The sequence below is a fragment of the Nyctereutes procyonoides genome, unplaced genomic scaffold (assembly GCF_905146905.1).
Source record: "Nyctereutes procyonoides isolate TBG_1078 unplaced genomic scaffold, NYPRO_anot_genome, whole genome shotgun sequence".
Lineage (NCBI taxonomy): Eukaryota > Metazoa > Chordata > Mammalia > Carnivora > Canidae > Nyctereutes > Nyctereutes procyonoides.
The window spans coordinates 1,773,410-1,793,969 of NW_026575131.1; the positions used below are offsets into that span (position 1 = coordinate 1,773,410).

The 20,560-nt window shown below is 54.1% G+C and overlaps 1 protein-coding gene across 4 annotated transcripts in view; it reads right to left on the reverse strand.

Moving 5' to 3' along the window:
- Positions 1–20,560, reverse strand: part of MGLL (monoglyceride lipase) — a 114,865-nt gene that overhangs the window by 5,710 nt on the left and 88,595 nt on the right. For 3 of the 4 annotated variants that reach the window (XM_055344857.1, XM_055344855.1, XM_055344854.1), the window contains exons 6-8: positions 19,180–19,248; positions 14,326–14,415; positions 427–642 (exon numbers count right to left, since the gene is read on the reverse strand). In XM_055344857.1, coding sequence (XP_055200832.1) covers positions 427–642; positions 14,326–14,415; positions 19,180–19,248 — 375 coding nt within the window. The remainder of the gene's footprint in view (positions 1–426; positions 643–14,325; positions 14,416–19,179; positions 19,249–20,560) is intronic. The other variant, XM_055344856.1, reaches the window with a different exon arrangement.

Consider the following 20,560-nt stretch of genomic DNA (forward strand, 5'->3'; position numbering starts at 1 on the left):
CATGCTCTGGAAGATTCCTGCACAGATCCGATCCCACCAGGGCCTGTGCACCTGTGCGCTCAGTGTCCCGGGGTGGCTGCTGGGCTGGAGCTATTGCTGCTGGTGCAGAAGGCTGACAGGTAGGGAGGCGGGCAGAAAACGTGCCCTTGGCCCTCATGCCCAAGCTGACTTCTGCTGCTCAGTGCTCGGGGTGGGTACTCTCCCGGGCCTGACAGCTTCTCAGCGTTCTCTCCTCCTTCCTCTCAAGCTCGTTCGTGAGATCAGTCAGCTAGTGGCTCGGGGGCTCCCTTAGAATGAGCAGATGCCTGGGATTCCTGCTGCTTAGTCCCCTGGCGGGGGTGGGGTGGGGTGTGGGGGGCCCAGGGGTGCCACTGCCCCGCCCACCTCGGCCTTGGGAAGCAGCGGTGGGGGTGGGCGGCTGCTTACCTTGAGTGTCTTGTCCTGGCTCTTGGCGGACTCCATGAGCAAGTAGGCCCCTTTGCTGTCACAAAGGCGGTCGGCGGAGCCCTGGAGCAGCAGGAAGGGCAAGGTCAGCTTGGGGAGGGCCCGCTCCACTCTAGTGACAGCGTTGAGCAGCTGGATGCCAAAGCACACCTTCAGGCCTGCCCGGCAGATGAGGGGGTCCGAATTATAGAGGTCCACCTGCAGGAGAAGAGAGAGAGATCTGTCAATTCATGGCCGGGGGTAGGGGTCGGAGGCTCCAGGTCCAGAGGCTCAGACCTATTCCCTGGGAGTCTTTGGGGCCTGAACAGTTGACTCCATTCAGGTCAGCTGGGTCTGGGGTGTGGGTGCTGAGGGCTGGCAGTGTGGCCAGCCCTTAGAACCTGGACCTGCACTACTTCTGGTGTCTCTTCTTCCAGGCTCTGTGGCGGTCCATATCCATATGTGCGTCCGCGGGCAGCTCCAAAGCATGAATTTGTAATTTAAAAGATGTAAGCAGCGTGTTGCTTGCTTTGATGATTTCACTCAGGAATAGCTCTGAAGATGTTCTGGTGTAATTGGTGTGGATTTTGTTTTCTTTAAGTCTGCCTTCCTTGACTTAGAGTCTGCCTGGCTGGAGTGGCTGAGGAGCCCACCTGAGTTCCTGGGGTAATGGCCCGGCTGGAAGGCCTGGGGCCGGTGTGAGGGGTCCTGAGTGCACATGGCAGGGCACTGCCCGATGAACCTCAGAAGTGGCAGGACTCAGGCAGGTCTGGGCTGCAGTTTGCCTGCCGTCCTGGCAAGGGACCTGTTGCCATCTCTGCACCCTCAGCTACGTCTGTCCCTTTGTCAGATGTGCCCAGGGGTGGGTCCTCCCTCCTAACCATCTGCCCACTGCACCCGAGCCTGACACTGTCCTTGTTCATTGCTTGTAAGTCCACCCAGATTAGTTTCTGGCTTGACTCTTCCTGCTGCTGGGGCTCACTGTGGCCTGAGATGGGGTATCTGCCCACAGAATCTGGGTAACAAGCTTCTACAACTCTCGGAGCCCCATATGGGCAGGGGTAAGACCACAACGCCCCTTCACTCACTTCCCTCATCCTTGACAATGAGAGTCTTTAGCTAGTTGGAGAAGAAGTGCCCTGTGGTGTTAGGACTGGGTGAGGGAGCGTAAAAGCCATGGGGACAGGGCGTACAGGGACAGCTGCCTTGTGAGGCCACCAGAGCATCTGCTATGTTCTCACTCTGATTCTCCAGGCGCGGAGGCTACATCTCCCCTCCTGCTGGATACCCCCTATAGGGCCTCAGCCAGAATCCTGGACCCATGCCAAGAGGGGATAGGCTGTCCTGGGTCACCCCTGCTGTCCCCGGATTCCTCCCATGCTGGGGACAGAGCACAGCAAACCAGACCATTTGCGAAAAGCCACACGAGAGAGATTGGCCACTTCCTGCAGCTGAGCTGGCACGACTCCTACAGGGCCAGGCCATCTGCTTAGGGGCTGAGAGGAGACTGGCGAGGAGAGCCCATGGGTAGCGCGTGGCCACTGCAGGGGATGATCGGGGTCTGCAACCTGTCTGGGGAGGGGGCTACAGGGCTCACGAGAAAGCCCCGGGCTGAAAGTCTGTCGTAAACTGATGCTACCGGGAATGATGGCAACTGCAGCCGAGCAGGGGCCTGGGTGTCACATGCAGGATCTCATTCGGCAAAATGAAATAAGGACAGCTAACATTTATTTCTGAGCTCTCCTACGTTTGCACAAGTGCTCGGCCCATTTAACCTTCACAGCCGTCACAAGCACGCCGTCTGAGGAGGAATGGCTCTCGCGGTCCCTACTGTGCAGACGAGGAACCTGTCATCCGTTCCCTACTTCTCGTTCTCCCCTAGAAAACCCTGGATAGGGATCCCTGGGTGGCGCAGCGGTTTGGCGCCTGCCTTTGGCCCAGGGCGCGATCCTGGAGACCCGGGATCGAGTCCCACGTCGGGCTCCCGGTGCATGGAGTCTGCTTCTCCCTCTGCCTGTGTCTCTGCCTCTCTCTCTCTCTCTCTCTCTCTGTGACTATCATAAATAAATAAAAATCAAGAAAAGAAAAAAGAAAACCCTGGATATATTTAGTCTGGAACACGACCACCAGGACAAAGGACTACACTTCCCAGCCTCCTTTGCGGCCGAGCGGTCATGTGACCCAATCCTGGCCAATAGGAGGCGAGCAGCCGAGCAGCCGTGCCCTGCGCGCTCTCTGGCCAGGGCTTGGCCTCCGCGGTGGCCCGTTTCCCTCCTCCCGCCGGCAAGGGGTGGGGGGAGAGGGGAGGCCACACACGCCAGGGGCGCCCCCTGGAAACAGTGAGCCAGGAGGTGGGTGCGTGGGCCCGGAGAAGCCCGCTGCGCGCAGGCCAAGCCTGTCTCCTGCAAGCGTGTGGCTGCGACCCGGTGCCCGCAGGCTGGGGAGCGCGGCGCCTCGATGCCTCCTGGGCCGCCGGCCCTCGCCCCGCTGTGAGGGCCTGGCGGAGGCCGCTCCCCGGTTCAGTTGCTCGGACGGCCCCAGGGGCTTCCTGCCACCTCTTCCTGCTCGCTTTTTCCACGTCTTGGTCACGTAGGCCCTGTTTACACAATGGCCTATTATGGGCCTGGAGAAGGGCCTAGCAGATGTGTCGGGGAAAGGGCAGGCCCTGGCGCGAACCCTGGCCAGGGTAGGGTGGAGGGCGAGGGGCCACGCGGGAGCACTGAGGCTCAGAGCGCCCAACCCTCCCTCCCTGCAAGGAACCGTGCTGGCCCAGTCGGGGCAGATTTTGTTTTTGAGAGATTAAGATCTAAATCTGCCCCAGGTCCTCCTTTCAGGCCAGCAATGTGTCCAGGCCCCCCCAGGAAGAGATAGACAGGGCTCTCCCTCCTCGGCCAGGTCCAAGCCCAGAGCACTGGTCAGCGGAGCCAGCCCATTCAAAACTAGCACCAAAGAGTCAGTCCAACGGATGACTTCTTGTATGATTCCATCTCCATGACATTCTTGGAATGACAAAACGAGGCAACAGATTAGTGGTCGTCAGGGCTTGGGAGGCTGAGGTGGGGGGACGTGGATGTGGCTACAAAGGGCTACAGGAGGAATATTGTGGTCACGGGATGTTCTGGGGCTTGACTGCATCAATGTCAGTATCCTGGTTGTGCCACATCCTGTGGCTTTGCAGGACGTCATCACCGGCGGGTGCCCAGGGCCAGAACATGGGCCCTGGGGATCCCTCTGTATTATTTTTCACCAGCGCATATGAACATGACTATCTCCAAATAAAAAGCTTCATTAAAAACACATACCAAAGAGCCAGTCTTTGGTACTATCTCTCACAGCCAGCTCCCCTCCATTTTCTGGACCACCGCTGGTCCTGCCAGCTGAGGACTTTGTGGGGACCTATCAACCAGAGGCTGTGGATCTGAGTCCAAGTGACTGAATTCTTGCTCCAGATGACTGACTCCTGGGGACACCTCCACTTACTGAGACTTGAAGTCTTTTATCTTGGGGTAGTCGAGCAAACAGTATAAGGAAGGTCAGAGGAGTGAGACCACCCAGCCCTGACACCTCTTAGCCGAGTTATCTGGACAAGGCTCCTTGCTCTTAGACTCAGTCTGCCAATCTGTGAATGGGGTGATAGTGGAGGTGCCTGGGGAGATTCAGTGAAATGATAAAGCCACAGTGCCTAGCCCAGGGTCTGGTCCACAGTGGTGATAATGACTGTGAAGTCTGACACTGGGAAGCAAGGGGAGGAAAGCCACTCTTTCTTGGAAGCAGAGTGAGGCCTGCCCAAGAGACCCCAACCTACATGACCATGGGTGAGGCCCTCCTCCTTCCTGGGCCTCAGTTCCCGTAGAAGGGACCTGAAAGATTCTACCTGGGTTATAAGTCTCCTAAGCGGTGAGTATTTTCCTGGTCTCCTGAGTGTGTTTAGTGATCCTCTCGTACCTCACTGTTTTTCGGGGCTCTGAGGGCTGTTGGCAAGATTGAAGTAGACAGCCAGGGAAGTGCCAACTGGGACTTCTGACTTCTGCACGTGGTCTCTCTGTAGGAAGAAACTTTGCCCTAAAGCACAGTAAATATAGCTGCAATCCACAGCTGGGAGCTTTCTTAAGCTTTCGGTTGAGCAAAATCTAGGCCCCACCCCTACAGTCAAATCTCTTGACCTATTTTTAGAAAATCTGTTCTGTGATGGAAAGCAAAACTACATTTTTAATTAGAGTAATATGCTGAGCCCTTAACTCTGTAGGGCTATATTAAGTGCTTTGCTTGTAGTTGCTCACTGAACCTTCTCAGGAACCCTACATAGGGACTAGGATTATTATCTCTGTTCTATACGTGAGGAGCCTGAAGCTCAGAGGGGTAGTAACTCACCCAAAGTTACACAGCAAGTGTGGGACAGAGCCAGGGGAAGCACATGGGCAGTCGGGCTGCACATTAGCATTCCTAACTGCTCACCAGGCTATGCTACCTGTCTAGAGGGAGAGAAAGTAAAGGCAGGTCCTGTGGACTCAGATGGCCAGGAGCCGTGGAGCCGGCCCTCCCAGAAAAGAAAGGGGTGAGTCCCTGGTGAAGACCAGAAACACCTGGGCCTGACAGATAATGAGGTGACCTGGGGGGATCCCAGGGGTTGCCTTCCTTCACAGACTGCCAAAGGGGTTGGGGGCCACCCTCTGGGTACAGACACACATGCCCTCCCACCTGACCCTGTCCCCTGCTTCTCAGAGAAATGTGGTCCAACGGGCCTCATGTTCTGCGATTTCCCCTCAGGTTCCTATAGATGCGTCTACAGCTGGGATTTTTTGATGCTCCTCCCATCAAATCCCTCCCTTTTCCCCACGCTTCCACCTATGCTTTAGAGCCCAGCCATCCTGGGCTTCCCACCTCCCTCCTCCATTGTTTAGGTCTCTGTTAGTCCATCCATTTTCTTCCCAGGAAAAAGCAGATCACCTTGTCTAGTGTGCTGGAGAGAGAGCAGCAACTCTATCCAAGGGATGGCTGTGAAACCCTTGGGAAGCCTAAAGTGAACTTGCAGGTCTTTGCAGAGAAAACCTGTTCATTTTCCACCCCTGCCCTGAAGGGCAAGGAGGGGACAATTTATAGTGCAGAGTTGGATCACGGAAAATCCTGTCCTACGTGCATTGGTTTCCATCTCCTGTCCCAAATGCTTTTCCAGCCTGATGCTCTTCGTCTGGTTGATGTCTACTCGGCTTCCAGGCCTCAGGTCAGACTTCACCCCTTCAGGGAGGGCTCCCAGGCTCCCAGACTCTCAGGCTAGCAGCTCTCCGCCAGCAGCACACATGCTGCCGTGTGTGGCCAGGTGTTTGCACGCCTTGCGCAGCACTCAGGTGGCGGCCTCCACCGGGAGGCCCGGAGGGAAAGGTCCCTCCTCGCCTCATCTCACAAAGAACGGGCTGTTCACGAGAGAGGGGCCCCCATCCCTCCACGGAGGGTCAGCTCTCTGGAGCTGCCTGCTCTTGCTTTCCCTGTGGCTCGTAGGGCTGTGTTCTCATGAATGCCAGGCTTATGGAATATCCTAAACACAAGTAAGAATCGACCATAGAAACTGGCGGGAATGCAGAACGCACTGAACGCTGAAGATGGCCTTCTTGCCTGGGGCTGCCAGCGCAAGCTCCCCTGTCCATGTGTCCTCTCCTGTTGGGACTCAGCTGGCTTGCAGCACCCTCAGAACCCGCCCCAGAGTGCCCCACTTCCTGCGGCAGTAGGGCCAAGTCCAAACTCCCGCGGGGGCCTGTGAGGCCACAAGCCATGGGCTCCAGCCACTGCCCCGTGGCCCTCCTCAACACGCCGTCATCCCCACCCCGCCGCCCCACTCCCTCTAGGCCTCATGTATACCTGTCTCGTCGGCCTGGCCGCCTGCAGAGCTTCTCCTCTCTTTCCACGCTCAGCTCAGCTGCCCCTTCCTCCGGGAAGCCTTCCTCCCCTGGGACACCAGGAGCCACTGCAGCTCCTGTCTTTCCTTCACGTGCCCATCTTCTGTACCTATAGGCCAGGGCTGTCCCAGACATTCCCGGTTTCCAGAATCCCGCTTCCTATGTCCTTCCTCCCGTCTGCTGGAGAAGCCCTGTTCCCTCTTCAGGGCCAGTTCAAGCGTTTCCTCCTATTGACAGGTGCCCAGACACTGTTGGGGAAACGGGTGCTTCTGTCCCCAAGGCTCCTGTATCTTTAATGGCAGATGTAATAACGACAGCTCCCATTCCCGTGGTGTCTACACTGTACCAGGCTGCAGCCTGGCCCCGCAAGGGGTCTGGGGACCAGTGACACTGAGTGTGGTTCTCAAGGTCATGCTGTGGCACAAAGAAAGAGACAGTTGGAAAGACGGGCCGTGCTCTCCCCACTGGGCCCACTGCCTGCTTTTTTGTCCTCTACCAGAACCACCTTTCTGTCCCTGGGACTGGGACCCCGGAGGACAGGGTGGCTAGGCAGGTATTCCCAACCTCTGGCCCAGGGCTTGGCCCGAAGCAGGGGCTCCGTGCAAGTCTATTGATGTGCCACTTGCAGGATGGCACAGGGGAGACAGGGGTCTTGCCTAACTCGGCACAAAGTCTCCCCAACGTGGTTGGCTAGAGGCAAGCCCTGTGTACCAGGAGGCCCAAGGCTATGACTACCGGAGCAGGAGCCCAACCTTGGTGGTTGAAATTCTGGAGCTAGACAAGAACCACCAGAAACAAGGACGCTGCGGTTCCATTCTGGATATAAAAAGGATGAATCAGGATTAGCCTACATATACGAGTTACCACTTAATCAAGAACATGTGAATTACTGAACATTACTTCCCAAGAATGACTTTTTCTATTAAAGCTCAAACTCCTGGATGTTCTGGTCTCTGCACACCCCCCCCACCCTTTTTAAAGATTTTATTTATTCATTTGACAAAGAGACAGAGCACAAGTGGGAACAGAGCAAGTGGGAGAAGCAGGCCCCCTGTTGAGCAAGGAACCCGACATGGGTCTTGATCCCAGGACCCTGAGATCATGAGCTGAGCCAAAGGCAGCCACTTAACCCACTGAGCCACCCAGGCGCCCCTGGTCTCTGCCTTTCTAAGCCATGAGCTCTGGCGGGTCATGACCCTAGGCGTGTGGGTGCAGGCGGTTTACACAAATCTCTGGGGCTCCATTCTGGAGGGCAGGGGGATCTTCACAACCAAAAGTGATGCAGACAGGCAGCCCTGCCCACTCTTCTGGGGTGGAGCTCCCAGAATTGTGACGCTAAACCCAGACACAGCTCCTGAGTGGTCACCTAAAGAAGGGGAAAAGCAGCCCCCACATTCTTTGCCCAGTCCCACTGGCCACAGCCACCTTCTCATAGGCCCCGGGGACTGAATAAATAGTAAGAGGAGCAAGAAAGAATTACAGGAATCTTCCAGGGCCACCTCCATCACTGCTGCTCATGTTATCCCAAGTCTTAACATCAAAAGTTGGCGGCAACTAAGGAAATCATAATATGGACCAGATAGAGAACGAGGTAGGGAATTACTGTCACTTTTCCAGAGTGTGATAATGGCATGGGATTATGTGTGAACATCCTCCTTCTGGTTCCTTCCTCTTGGGCAACACACTGAACTATGCAGGAGTTGAGGATTCTGGTGTTTGAAATTTCACTTTCAAAAGGTTTAGCCAAAAAAATGCATCTACTTCATGACATTGAATTGGGCAATGATTCCTTGACTATGACACCAGAAGTACAGGCTATATAAGCAGAAAGTGGGTAAATTGGATTACATCAGAACGAAAACCTCTTGTGCATCAAAGAACATGATCAACATAATACAAAGGAAGCCACAGAGTGGGAGAAAATACTTGCAAATCATATACTGATAAAGGGTTAATATCTAGAATATATAAAGAGCTCCTACAACTCAACAACAATAAGAAAATGCAGAAAGTCTGATTAAAACATTTTTTAAAAAGCGATAAAGAGACACTTCTCCAGGAAGATTCACAAATAGCTGAAAATACATGAAAAGATGCTCAGCATCATTTGTCATTAGGGAAATATAAATCCCTTTTGAGCATAAACCCAGAAGTATCAAAAGCAGGGTCTTGAAGAGATACTTGCACACGCATGTTCACAGCAGCATTATTCACAAGAGCCAAGAGGGGGAAGCCACCTAGGTGCCCATCAATGGATGAATGGGTTAACAAAGTGTGGTCTGCCCATACGATGGAATATCCTCCAGGCTTATAAAGGAAGTTCTGACACATGCCACCACATGGATGAGCCTTGAGGACGTGGTGCCGAGTGAAATGAGCCAGTCACAAAAGGACAACTACTATATGATCACACTCATATGACGTCCCTAGAATCATCCAATTCACAGGGACAGAAAGTATGATGGTGGGTGCCAGTGGCTGCAGAGGGCCGAGAGCAGAGAGTCATTATTTACTCGGGACAGAGTTTCAGTTTGGGAAGATGAGAAAGTTCTGGAGATGGTGGTGGATATGGCTGAACCACATTGTGAGTGTACTTCATGCCCCTGAACTAAACGTTTAAAGATGGTTAAGACGCTAAATTTTATGTTCTGTGTATACAACCACAATCGATTTTAAAAGGTTTAAAATATATATCCATATTGATATTTTCATACTTAAGCACAGATTTTAAATGCCTGCAGAATATTTCCAATCGGTGAATCCCAGGGAAGAGTATATGGGAGTGCATTGCACCACCACGTTGACTTTTCTGTAGATTTGAAATTTTCCATAAATAAAATTGGAGGAGAAAGCTCCTTTCCCCACAACACCAGTTTCCAGGTTCTTTATTTGGTTTCCCTTTGCCAGTAGGAGCCAAACATCTCTTGGGGATGCTTGGGGCAGGAAGACCCCCGTGGGCAGAGTCGCCCGCTCGGGGCTGGTGTCTCGCTGGGCCACTTATGCCAAGCCTTGGCAAGTCAGCTGCATCCACTCCTCATATAAATGGAGGTCCGAATCTTAGCTCCCGCCCAGGTCTTTGAGAGACAGGTGGTACCCCCACGCGAACCCAGCGGAGCGTGTGGCCTCTCTCCTCCTGGACTATGTGTGGGTACTTGGGAGGGAAGCTGCAGGGTAGGGAGAGCACCCTGTGGTCTTGGGTCTGGCTGGCAGCTGGGATTATCCCTGACAGTCTCTCTGTAGAGTCACTGACTTTTCCGCTGCCATTAGAGCCACTGCCTTCAGGAACCTGCCTCTGGTGTGCTCAGAGCTGCTTCTCCCATCCGTGGCAGTGGCAGGAGTACAGCAGGGAGCAGGAAACATGCAGTGGGGGGGGGGGGCGCAGCAAGGGGCAGGTGGCGGACCCCTGGCGTGCAGGGCACAGGCCCCAAGCAAACCCATTCGCGTGCTGCCCGCTGGCCACTCCCATATGGAGACAGACATACCCAAAGACATTCTAATGGCCCGTGGTTTTTTTTTTAAGGCGTTAGTAAATTATCAGCTGCTTCGAATAGACATGTCATCTGCAGGGAATGTAAGCTAGAAATGATGGAGAGTCACAAAATAAAATCAGCTAACCAAATCGGGCATACTGGAAAGCTAATAACCGGTTCTCAGAGGGGATTTCTGTGGGAGGCTGTGTCCTGAGGACAGAGTGGGAGGCTGGGGCCTATCTTTAGCTGTGGTTACAATTAGTCAAAAGCCTCAGTGATGGCCGAGCTTTCCAAGGCCTGGCAGGAGCCTTCCCAGGGCCTCGGGCAGATGTAGCCTCCCTGCAGCCGAGGGGGGGGTAAAGGGGCGGGGTGGGAGACATGCAGGCAAGAGGGGCAAGGGAGTCCCACCTTCAACACTGGGCACCTCTGAAATGTTAGGCAAGGGTCTGGAGCGGCGCCCCCTCCTAGAGGAACAGAAGGAAGCGAGCTGGCCACTGCGCACAGCTCTCCGGGTGCCCGGATCTCACCATATGGCCGGCCGGCAGGAGCGCGAGCTGGCCGGGATGCGCTCAGGGGCCCGCCAGCGTATTTATAGAAAACAGAGACTTGGTTCAGTAAGACCAATCGCCTCAGGTGTATATACAGCGGATGCCCCTCGTAGAGGGTCTGACCAGAACCAGCCACGTCTTCCTCAGTCTCCACCCTGCTCGGAGGCTGGATGGAGCTCAGAGAAAGCAGTGCAATCTGTTTTTGGAATCAGGCGGTTGTCAGTGGTTTGAGATCCTCAGCCATCTCCCCTCTTCACCTCTTGCCCCAGTGTCCTTGGCCGGAGAACTGTTTAGAACATTCAAGGCTTCTCAGAGTGGGAGGGATTCATCACATTGTGAAAACCCCACTGTTGAGGGAGGAATGGTGAATATGTCAGCACTCCGATGTTCTGGCCAAGGATGCTAATGTGTAGACACACATAAAAAATGCCCGAATGGCAACTTCTTTGTTCTCGGGATTTTAGTGCCAAGGGCACTTGACTCAGAGCAGAGAGATCTGGGCACAAATCCTTACTCGGTAGCTGTGTGTCCTTGGGCAAGTGACTCGCCCTCTCTGGGCCTGTGCTTCCAGAGATGCAAATACTGGTGGTGAGACTGACTGCGGGAGCTGGCGGAACAGAAGCCTAGGGTGTGGGGCTCGGAAGAAGGGTCTGACCACCATGCACTGGCCGGTGTCGGCCAACATAAGGCATTAGGGCCTGTATTCCTGGGTGCTCCGCACAGGCTGGGAGGACGTGCCTCTGCGGGCCGGCGGCGGTGAGGCGGTGCCGCTCAGTGGAGGGCGTCCTGCTAACAGGCCGGTGGGCGGTGAGAACACTTGCCACAGCAAGGCCCAAACACACATTGCACATGGGGCTTTAGACATTCCAACGACAGAGCCAGCCTGCTTCCCCAGAGACACACTTCCAGATCTTCCAAGAGCCTGCAGCCCCTTCCACCTGGTCCTGCGTTCGGGAGCTTGTTAGGGAGGGGAACGTTTCTTTTCGTTTTGGGGCTTTCATAGCTGCAGGGTTCCGTGGGAAATATCTTAGCTAAAGATGTGCCTTAGGACACCCTGATGTTAGATCCGGGGAGGTGCCTTTTCTGAACACATTTCCCCCCTGGGCGGCGCTATTTTTAAGGCTCAGCAGAGTGTTCAAAAGGAGTCTGGGAGCAGGGACAAGCACGGGGCTGGCTCTCTCCGCGTGGCCGAATGGAAACAGGCTTCTTGGTTATTCCAACTGGAGCCCAGCCTTCAGGCAGCCCGCTGCCTCCTTCCTCCGAGTCTTCCCCCCGGGGAGATACATTAGCATTTCTAAAGAATCACCCCATTTGTCTGACGCTCAGAAACCCGAGGAATGAGGGTGTGCAGCCTCCAGGGGTGCGGGCTGGAGGGAACAGGGAGGGAAAGAGCCTGCTTGCCCTGCGCTCACACCACACTCCCGGGCTTCCTAAGGCCTTCAGTGGAAGTTTCCATTATCTCAAAAATGAGATAAAAGCTCTGAAATTTGCTACTTTTGAACAAAGATGGTTTGGAATCACTGCATTATCTTCTTCCCTTCCTTTCTGCCTCAGTACCTTCAGGTGGTAAGATAAACAATTTGGATTTGCACCTGGATGTTTCATCGCAAAGATGTCAAAGGGAGCATCGTTCTCCCTCTCTCCCCCTCTCCCTCTCCCTTATTGTTGTGCTAGCGCAGCTGAGGCAAAGATAATTGGTCTTACTAGAGATTGCACATTCAAGCCAGACCCATTATTCGGGATGCCAGCAGGTGGAAGAGCCCCTGCCCCCGGGGTGGGGGTGGGGGTGGGGTGGGGGGTGTCTCCCTCTCAAATCCTGTCTGCACACAGGCAATGGCCCCAACCATGGCCGTGGGTACCAGTCAGTGTAAAGCAGGAAAAACAGCTTAGTGACTATAGATGGTGCCAGAAGCAGGCAACCAGGCATGGGCTTCTCAATGAGACAGGTTCAGCTCTGGCCCCGAGGAGTCATGCACCTCGGAGAGCTTAAACCCCCTACTTAACCCTTGAGCCTCAGTCTTCTCATCTGTGAAACCGGGCTGTTGTCGCTCTCATCCACACACATCAGGATTAGAGGGAACAGCACTGAGTTTGACTTTGGTGTTTCTGGGACCTAAAGGGTGCCTTTTTACTGCATAGATGGGCCTTTTGAAATGACATTTGTCTTCTTTACCTAAATATTCTTTGATCCTAGTGGTCAAATGTGGCCCCAAGATGTGGCTTTTGGAAGCATCATGGGTTTTAAAAATGGATTAAAAATTTCAATTGAAATGTGGATGACTTGGGTTATGGGATATCCCTGGGGTCCCCCACAGGCCCCAGCATCATTCACAAAGAGGTGTCCCTCAGAGGCCTGGGAGTCAGACCTCTGATCAAGACCTCTCTTTCCCACACATTAAGGCCTATTCCCATTTAGTTGTTCACTCTCTGACTCAGAGGGCCAGGAGATCACATTTTATAATGAAGCTACAACCTGAGTGCTCAGGTCCCAAGGAAATCCAGGAAGGCCACTGGAATACCAGAGCACCCCACTCCATTTTCCAGGGTCCTGGGGGAGCCAATGATTCCACGGTTTCAAACTCCTAAGCAAGAGGGGAAACTGAGGCAGAAGAGTAGCAAAATGATTTGCTTAACCCTGAAGATAATTCCAGTATCTTCCAGATGTGCAGGGATGCCTCCTGTCCACTGGTCATAAGCCCACAGGGGTCCCCCCCCCAGACAGAGCAGGCTGAGGAGCACACCCCCCTAAGCTCTCAGGCTAGCCCCTGCAGCGCCTGGGCCAAGGCACGTCCTCTCGACATGTGCAGTTTCAGACTGCTCATCTGCAACATGAGCAGCCGGTGGCTCACGTGGCACCTGCCTGGCACCCAGTCAAAGGCAGAATGCAAGGTGCTGGACTTGGGCTAGATGCAAAGTGGGCTGGCTCGCTGAGCAGTATCTTAACAGACCGATCCACATCTCTGGTGTATTGGACTGTACTCAGGCCCAGCATCTCAGGCACGTGAGTTGACCTTGACCGCATGTCCCTGCTGACTTTGATGCCTGGTCCCTGGATTGTGACATTAAACCAGGAGCCACCTTGCCTTTTCTGAGCTTCTTTCAGCTGGTTTTGCTTTTACAGAAGATAGCACAGCTCTGTCTGGTGACCTGTGATGTATTTCCTGGCTCATAGGAGAAGGGGTTCACGAGGCGCCTTATGATCTGACCTGTTTACCCCTTGCCAGTCACCTGCTGCCCTCTGTGCTGTGGCTGAACCTAACAACTGACTGTTCTACACGTGGGCTGTCCTCCCTTCGTGCCAAGTCTTTATCAGCACAGTTACCTTTGTTGGGAACCCTCTTCCTCAGCTCCGGCACCAGCTCCCACCTCCCTAGCCATGGACCTATGACCTTTGGCCTGGCCCGGATCCTATCTGCTACCACCATCCCAATTTGCCCCCCAGGAACTGCCCTCCTGTAAAGCTGAGCCCATGAGTTTGGGTGGGGTTGACACCAGTTCTTTCCCTAGATAATAATTTAGGCCTGGACAGTCTGCCAATAAGCATCAGCCCTGAGACGTTTTTTGGCTTTTCCACCAACTGTCTTTCTGCTGGGGTTGCTGAGGTCAAGCTGCTGGTGACCCTCTTTGCTTGCACTTGGGGAAAGTTTGCCTGGGAATGAAGCCAAACCAGAGCTGGGAAGAGACAGATGGTGAACAAGACTTTCAAGCCCCTGGATCCAGCCATGCCTGAAGCCTTTAGCTCCATTCACCGATAAATACCTCTTTTTGCTTGAATCACTCTGAGTTAGGTTTCTGTCCCTGGCAGCCACAAGAGACCTGGCTGATTCACACAACTTCATTTGGTTTGCTCCTTTGCATGTTCAAGGCACAGCTCAGGCATCATAACCATTTGTGCCTTCCCACCCAATCCTGAGGCCGCACAGCACCTCATGCATCTTTATGTCCCCATCACTTCATGCAGGGCCTCAGTGAAAGGTTTTCAGCAAGACTCACCTCCGTCTTATTCCGAGAGAGCACGCTGGAGTCGATTGGGCCCAGGGACATGTTCGGAAGGACAAGGTTGAGAACTTTCGCAGCCAAGACCTAGGGGGTAGGGGAACACAAGGGACATGAGTTCGGTGGCATCCATGCTCAGTTCCGCCCACGGGACAGTTTACAGTAAATTAAGGCAGGTGATGGCCCAGCTGAGCATCAGCCAGGTTTGCTTCCCAGGGCTGAACACCCCGGACTCCCTCTGCTCTGACTCAGACGGCCTCCAGTTAGTCTGGGGCCTGCGCCGAGGGTGAGCCGGCGGGAGGTGGGCCGCCATGGCAGGCCGCAGGAGGGCCACGTCTATTTTCGGCCTGCTCCAGATCCTGTGTGGTCACCTCGCCTGCAGGCACGCATAGGCTGTGGTTCTGAATTCTCTGCAGGAGTGGCCTAGCTGAGTTCTTAGGCTCGAGTCTCTGCCCTGGAGTTCCTAAAAATACACAGCCGGAGCCGAATTGCCCAGATCACCTGTGAGGCGGGATAGTGCGGAGGCCCCCAGAGAAGGCTGCTCAGAAAACATCGCTTGATTGCCTGGTTTTCTCTTGGAGGGAAACAGAAAGAGTCACCGGCCAGATCAGGAGATGCGTGGCAGAGAGAAAGAGACCTCACTTGACCCCTGGCTGTGCTGTCTGGCGCACTTGGGCACAAGACCTGAGCATCACAGAGCCTCCGCTTCCTTAGCTGCCAGTGGGGACCTTGGCACTCTCCCCAGAGGACCACTGTGTGCAAAAGCACCAGGTGCGCAGTAGGTGCTTAACCCGTGCTCCTTGAACTTGAGCCCGATGCAGGAACAAGCCTCCTCGCCCCACCCCATCACTCCTGCAGGATCTGGTGTTTACGGAGGGATGGAGTGAGCCTGGATCTCCCACTCCTGCCTGCAGAGTGGGGCTCTTCTCATTTCTGCACTGTGCACAGTCACTCGGGGGTGAAGGATGCTGTTTCACAAGCGAGCTGTGACATGCTGAAATTAGAGTCTCATGGAAGGTGGTGAGCAGTGAATTCTCGGTCTGTGTGGAAGGGGCCCATCACGGAGCTAAGAAGTGACGTCCCCTCGGTACCCTCGGTGGGGCCGAGGGCACGAACGTCTACCGAGTGACAGTCTCCAGTGTGTCGTACAAGCAGGATGTCACCTCACATGACAACCATCTCGCAGGCGGCCAGGGATCAGACACAGAAGAGAAAAGGGCCTTGCTCCTGAAGGAACTCCAGTGCGTGAAGCCACTCTGACACCCACAAGGTCAGCTCCCCATGCTTCAGGCCAGGATGGGAGCCCCCTGTGTGTAAGACTAGCCTCTCTCCCTACACCCCTTGCCCGAGGTCTAGGCCAGCAAACCCCACCCCTGTCCACTCACTGCCGTCGAGGTACCAGGCACCACGCCAGCCCTGAGTGTGCTTGTGACAGTCTAGAATGGAAATATAAGGGGATCCAGCTTGCAGCACTGTGTGGGGGCCTGGACTTGGCCACACGGTCTGGAGCCTCATGGGGTGGACATGACCTGTTGGACAGTGTCAAGAGTCAAGGAGGGGTCATGGGCCAGCCCTGCGGACAACACAGGACTGGGAGGCCTCAGGGTCCTGGGAGCTCTGACAAAAGAACGGGTTTGGGTGTTTCCAAACACAGATCAAATGTCTGTGAACTCCAGGAATAGGAGGTTCCTTTGGTAACCTAAATTCAGGAGTTGGGATCTGGGCTTTTAAAGGTCAAAAAAAGGTATTGGGCAGCCTGGGTGGCTCAGGCTTCAGCCCAGGGCCTAATCCTGGAGACCCGGGATCAAGTCTCATGTCAGGCTCCCTGCATGGAGCCTGCTTCTCCCTCTGCCTGTGTCTCTGCCTTTCTCTCTATCTGTGTGTGTGTCTGTCATGAATAAATAAATAAAATCTTAAAAAAAATAATAAAGGTTAAAAAAAGGTATAAATAAAACGAAAATACGGCAGATAAGGAGCACATTGCCATAAGCAGGGAAGCAATGTGCCGTACCCCGTGGCCTCTGCTGGGCTCCAACTGCATCGGGAGGGTGGACTCCGTGGGACTTACCTCCCCAAGGAGCCATTGGCAGGAAGAATTTAATGAGCATCCCAGAGTTTGCACAACTGGTGTCTAGACATTTTGCCATCCTCAGTGACTCTTGCCGCAGCTCCCTGAGTGGTGTGAGGGCTTACGGTTGACGGTGTGTGACCCTCAGGGTGGCCCATGTGCCCATCTGGTCCGACCCTCAAGGACACCGCTAGTTTTCTGTGCTTCAGTTTCCTACCCATTCCCAGATTAGAATGGCAGATAGCCAGGAAAAGGTGCGGGGGCATACAACCTCAGTAGCCATCCTACAATAAGGTGAGGGGGAGAGACCACCCCGCATCCATCCCAGAGCTCCGAAGCCCACCACCAGATTGCTCAGTGGCCAACAATTTATATTCTGTTGCCCGTCACCTGATTCTGCATGGACCTGAATCAGGTGCCAGCCATTGGTGCCACGACAGACTTACCTTCATCTTTGAATCTATATTTCTGCCCTTCATGCTTCTTAAACCAAAACATTTATACCCCAAAGTGCCAAGACCCCTATTTCTAGAAGAAGATGCTGACACAGTTTAGGTTTGACAAGGATCAGAAAAGGCAGAACAGTGGCTCGAACCATCCTTGCTCCGCTTCCACAGAGGGCCAGGAAAGACTGTAGTTGCCGGAGAGGATGACAGTCATCTCTCTGAGCCACAACTTTTCTTTCTCTTAACAGAAAAACTTTCTGCAGCTACAGGGAGCTTTTAGGAAAAGAGTCTTGGAGGAGAAATAAAAGAGGAGGGCTATTTCTGGACAAGAATTTGCTTTGTACAAAATGAACAGTGCCAGGGGCACCTGGGTGGCTCAGCCTTTTAAGTGGCTGCCTTCAGCTCAGGTCATGATCTCGGGGTCCTGGGATGGAGCCCCACATGGGCCTCCATGCTCAGTGGGGAGTCTGCTTCTGTCTCCTGCCCCCTCACCATGCTCTCGCTCTCTCTCAAATAAATAAACAAAATGTTTTTAAAAAGCAAAAAAATCCCAAAATGCATAATGGCCAGGTTTGGTCTCTGGAGGAAACTAAACAGGGCAGATGAGTCGGCCGCCGTGCCTCCCCCTCCTGAGTACAGTGAGCCAAGTGCTGGGGAGACTGGTCCCTCCCGCAGCTGCCAAAGGCCTTCTCCCCCAAAGAACAAGCAGAAGGAGACATGGCAAGGGTGCGTCATGCTCAGGACTGGAGGTGGTGGGTGGCTGGGCCACTGATGTGACCAGCTGTGCACCTCCCTCCACAAGGATTCCCAGGGCAGCAGCCACTCTTGCTCCTCTGAGGGAGTGGAACCGGTAGGTCCAGGCTGGGTGAATGCACCTAAAGGAGCAGCTCAGGACAATATGAGTCCCGTGACAGGGTGCAGAGGCAGACACTGGGGTGGGAGCAAGGAGAGCCGGTGATTCAGGCACACACACAGAGGAGGCCGCAGACCCTCCAGGAAGGCAGGAGGCACAGACTAGCCTTCTCTCTCATCAGCCTGGTGGTGTCTTGGCTCTCAACCCTGCAGACTTCCCCAGGGCCTCGGCACCGGGAGACTGCTAAGCCCTGGGTGTGAGTCAACACCAGAGAGAGCCCGCAGAGATGCCTGGCACCCCATTCACGGGACAGGCCCAGGGAGGGAAAACTGAGGGAGGCTTCTTGACTTCAGGGAGTCCCTTGGAGTGACATGGGCACATTGCCTTCCCAGGAAGACAGCACTGTTGTTGGAACCTTCTATTCCTTCCATCCCATTAGTGTAGTAACGGTAGTGGGAGCAGCGCCCCCAGCCAGCCCTCTCCCTCCCTCCTGTAAGTGTGGTCCTCACACCAGCAGCATGAGCAGCACCAGCAGCTCCTAGGGACTCTGGCCTAATAGGACCAAGGTCTACATTTCCACAGGACCCCAGGGCATTCTTGTGCACTGTGAAGGCTGACGGGGTGGGGATGCAGGTATGTCTCGGGGGAGCATCACAAATGCCTCTTCCCAGGTCCCACCCTGAGAGATTCTGATGGAATTAGTCTGAGGTGGGACCCTGGAGTCAATCATTTTTTTTTTCTTTTAAGCTCCCTGGGTGATTCCAGCATTCAACCAGAGTAGAAAAAGTGCTCTCGTCCACTCCCGGATGGGTCCGGGTATGGACAGGGTTGAGGCTGGCACACGGATGTCTCTGAAAGGCATGCTGCCCTTTTGAAGGAGCCAGGATAAAAGATGTTTGGACAGGCCTGACCCTTAGCTCTTTTTCTAAAGCTGCAAAGTCCCAAACCACATTTCTAACAAGATGTAATTGGGTTGAGGCAAATCTTTGGCTGACAATAATGCAGATTAAAAAATTTTAAAAAGAATTAGGTGCTTAGCATCTTCCCCACAAAAAAAAATCCAAGAAGGTTGCAGGGGCAGGATGCCTTAAACAGTTGCAAAAGATATTCCCTTTCCCTGCCCTTCTTTTATGGGTTGTTTATTCCATCAGCCAATAGGGCAGAAAGAACTAAGCGGGTTGATTATGGCGACGCAGAGAGCCAGACAAGCTGAGAAGGGGGTAGGAGGGAAGGAAGGGCATAAGGAAAGAGCGGCAGTGGCAAGGGCCTGACAGACAGAGCCCACACGCTGAGGATCAAGTCTGTTCAGGCCGCCCAGGTGGCTGCCTTGCCACACCATCATCTCCCTCAGCCTCCACCATCATCTTCCTCAGCCTCCACCATCATCTCCCTCAGCCTCCACCATCAGCAGCAAGAGCCCCCCAGCTCCTTCCAAGAGAAGGCAAAGGAAGCTGGGAGAAGTGCCAGGGAGGGGTGCGGCTCACCCATAAAGAAGTTGGAATAGAAGAGAATAACCTTCTTGTTGCCAGTTCGCTCAGGCTCTTCGGATAATCCTGCAGGAGTGTGGAGAGCGCCTCAGATCCAGCTCAGGGGAGGGGCGACCACAGACCACCCCCACCATCCACGACCCCCCTCCCTAAAGGTTTGTGCCTCACAGGAGCTCCCAGAGGTGCCGACCCAGCAGGAACCGCAGGTCTCATCATCGGAGGATAATTTGGGGACCGAGACCTACAGCTAATGGGCACCAAGTTGCCAGCCCCAGAAAAAGGAGGCTGAGAGCCAGGCAAATCTGGATTTGAACTCTGGTTCCACATCACCAAGAAAGTCTCCGGTCCTCAGTGTCTTCATCCCTCAAATGGGGATAATGAAGTGACCCTCAAAGCCTGGCTGGGGAGGTTGCCCGGGACCCAGGTCCCACGGAGCTCATCCTTAACCACCCTCCTGCCTTCTGGCCCCGGGAGAAGCTCAACAAATACTCTGTGGCTGTTTGAAGACAGAGCACCTGCTGATGTTTTTCAGAGCAAAGACTTTAGGAAAAGCATGTGGCCTGCGGCTGTGCAATGAACGTCAGGGTCACAGCTAAAACCCCAACCTACTGCACCCACAAAAAAGGACAACTCTCTCAGAAGTGAGGTGCACCTCCTGATGAGCAAGAGGCCAGAGCGTGTCACTGGCCTGTGACACACCCTCGGGGGCATTCCTGAATGAAGTGCAGCGCCCATCACTTTAAATACTAGTGACTTGCACAAATGCCTCTATTGATCCAAAAGGTTTTAATGGCTCCCTAAGATCATTTTTAAGCTTCTGCCACTGAAAGACTTGACACGAGGGAGGGAATGACAATTGCTATCTTCTAAAGTGGCTCCAGCAGGAGCCCTGTGCAAAAGGGGCCAGAACCCCAGGCCTCCTGTGAAGGAGGCGTCTGTGCAAGGGTCAGCTTAGAATTTCTTGGTGGGGGAGGGATGTACCCTCAGGCCAGCCCAGACTGGAAAGTGCCTTGTGCCTTTTCTATAAGCCGAGCTGGGAAGGAGGGCGCAGCTGCTCACCGCTGCACGCCCCATGCCTGACATATAGCAGGGGCTCCCCAAAGATGTGCTGGGGAGATGACTCATTCCTTGAATCCCAAGTGTCTAGGGGTCTGAACCTCTAGCTAAGGCAGCCCAGGTGCTTGCAGGACAGAGGTACACCCCACCTCCACCAAGGTACATCACAGCTGCCAGATTCACGGGCCAGTTCATGACCGTAGTTTAGGTCCTGGTTTCTGTTTATTAGGCAGGTGCTTTAACCAACTAAGCCACAGAGTCTTATTAGGTCCTGGTTTCTGGCTCTAACTTTACAGCAAGTGAGAAAGAGTAGCAATTTCCC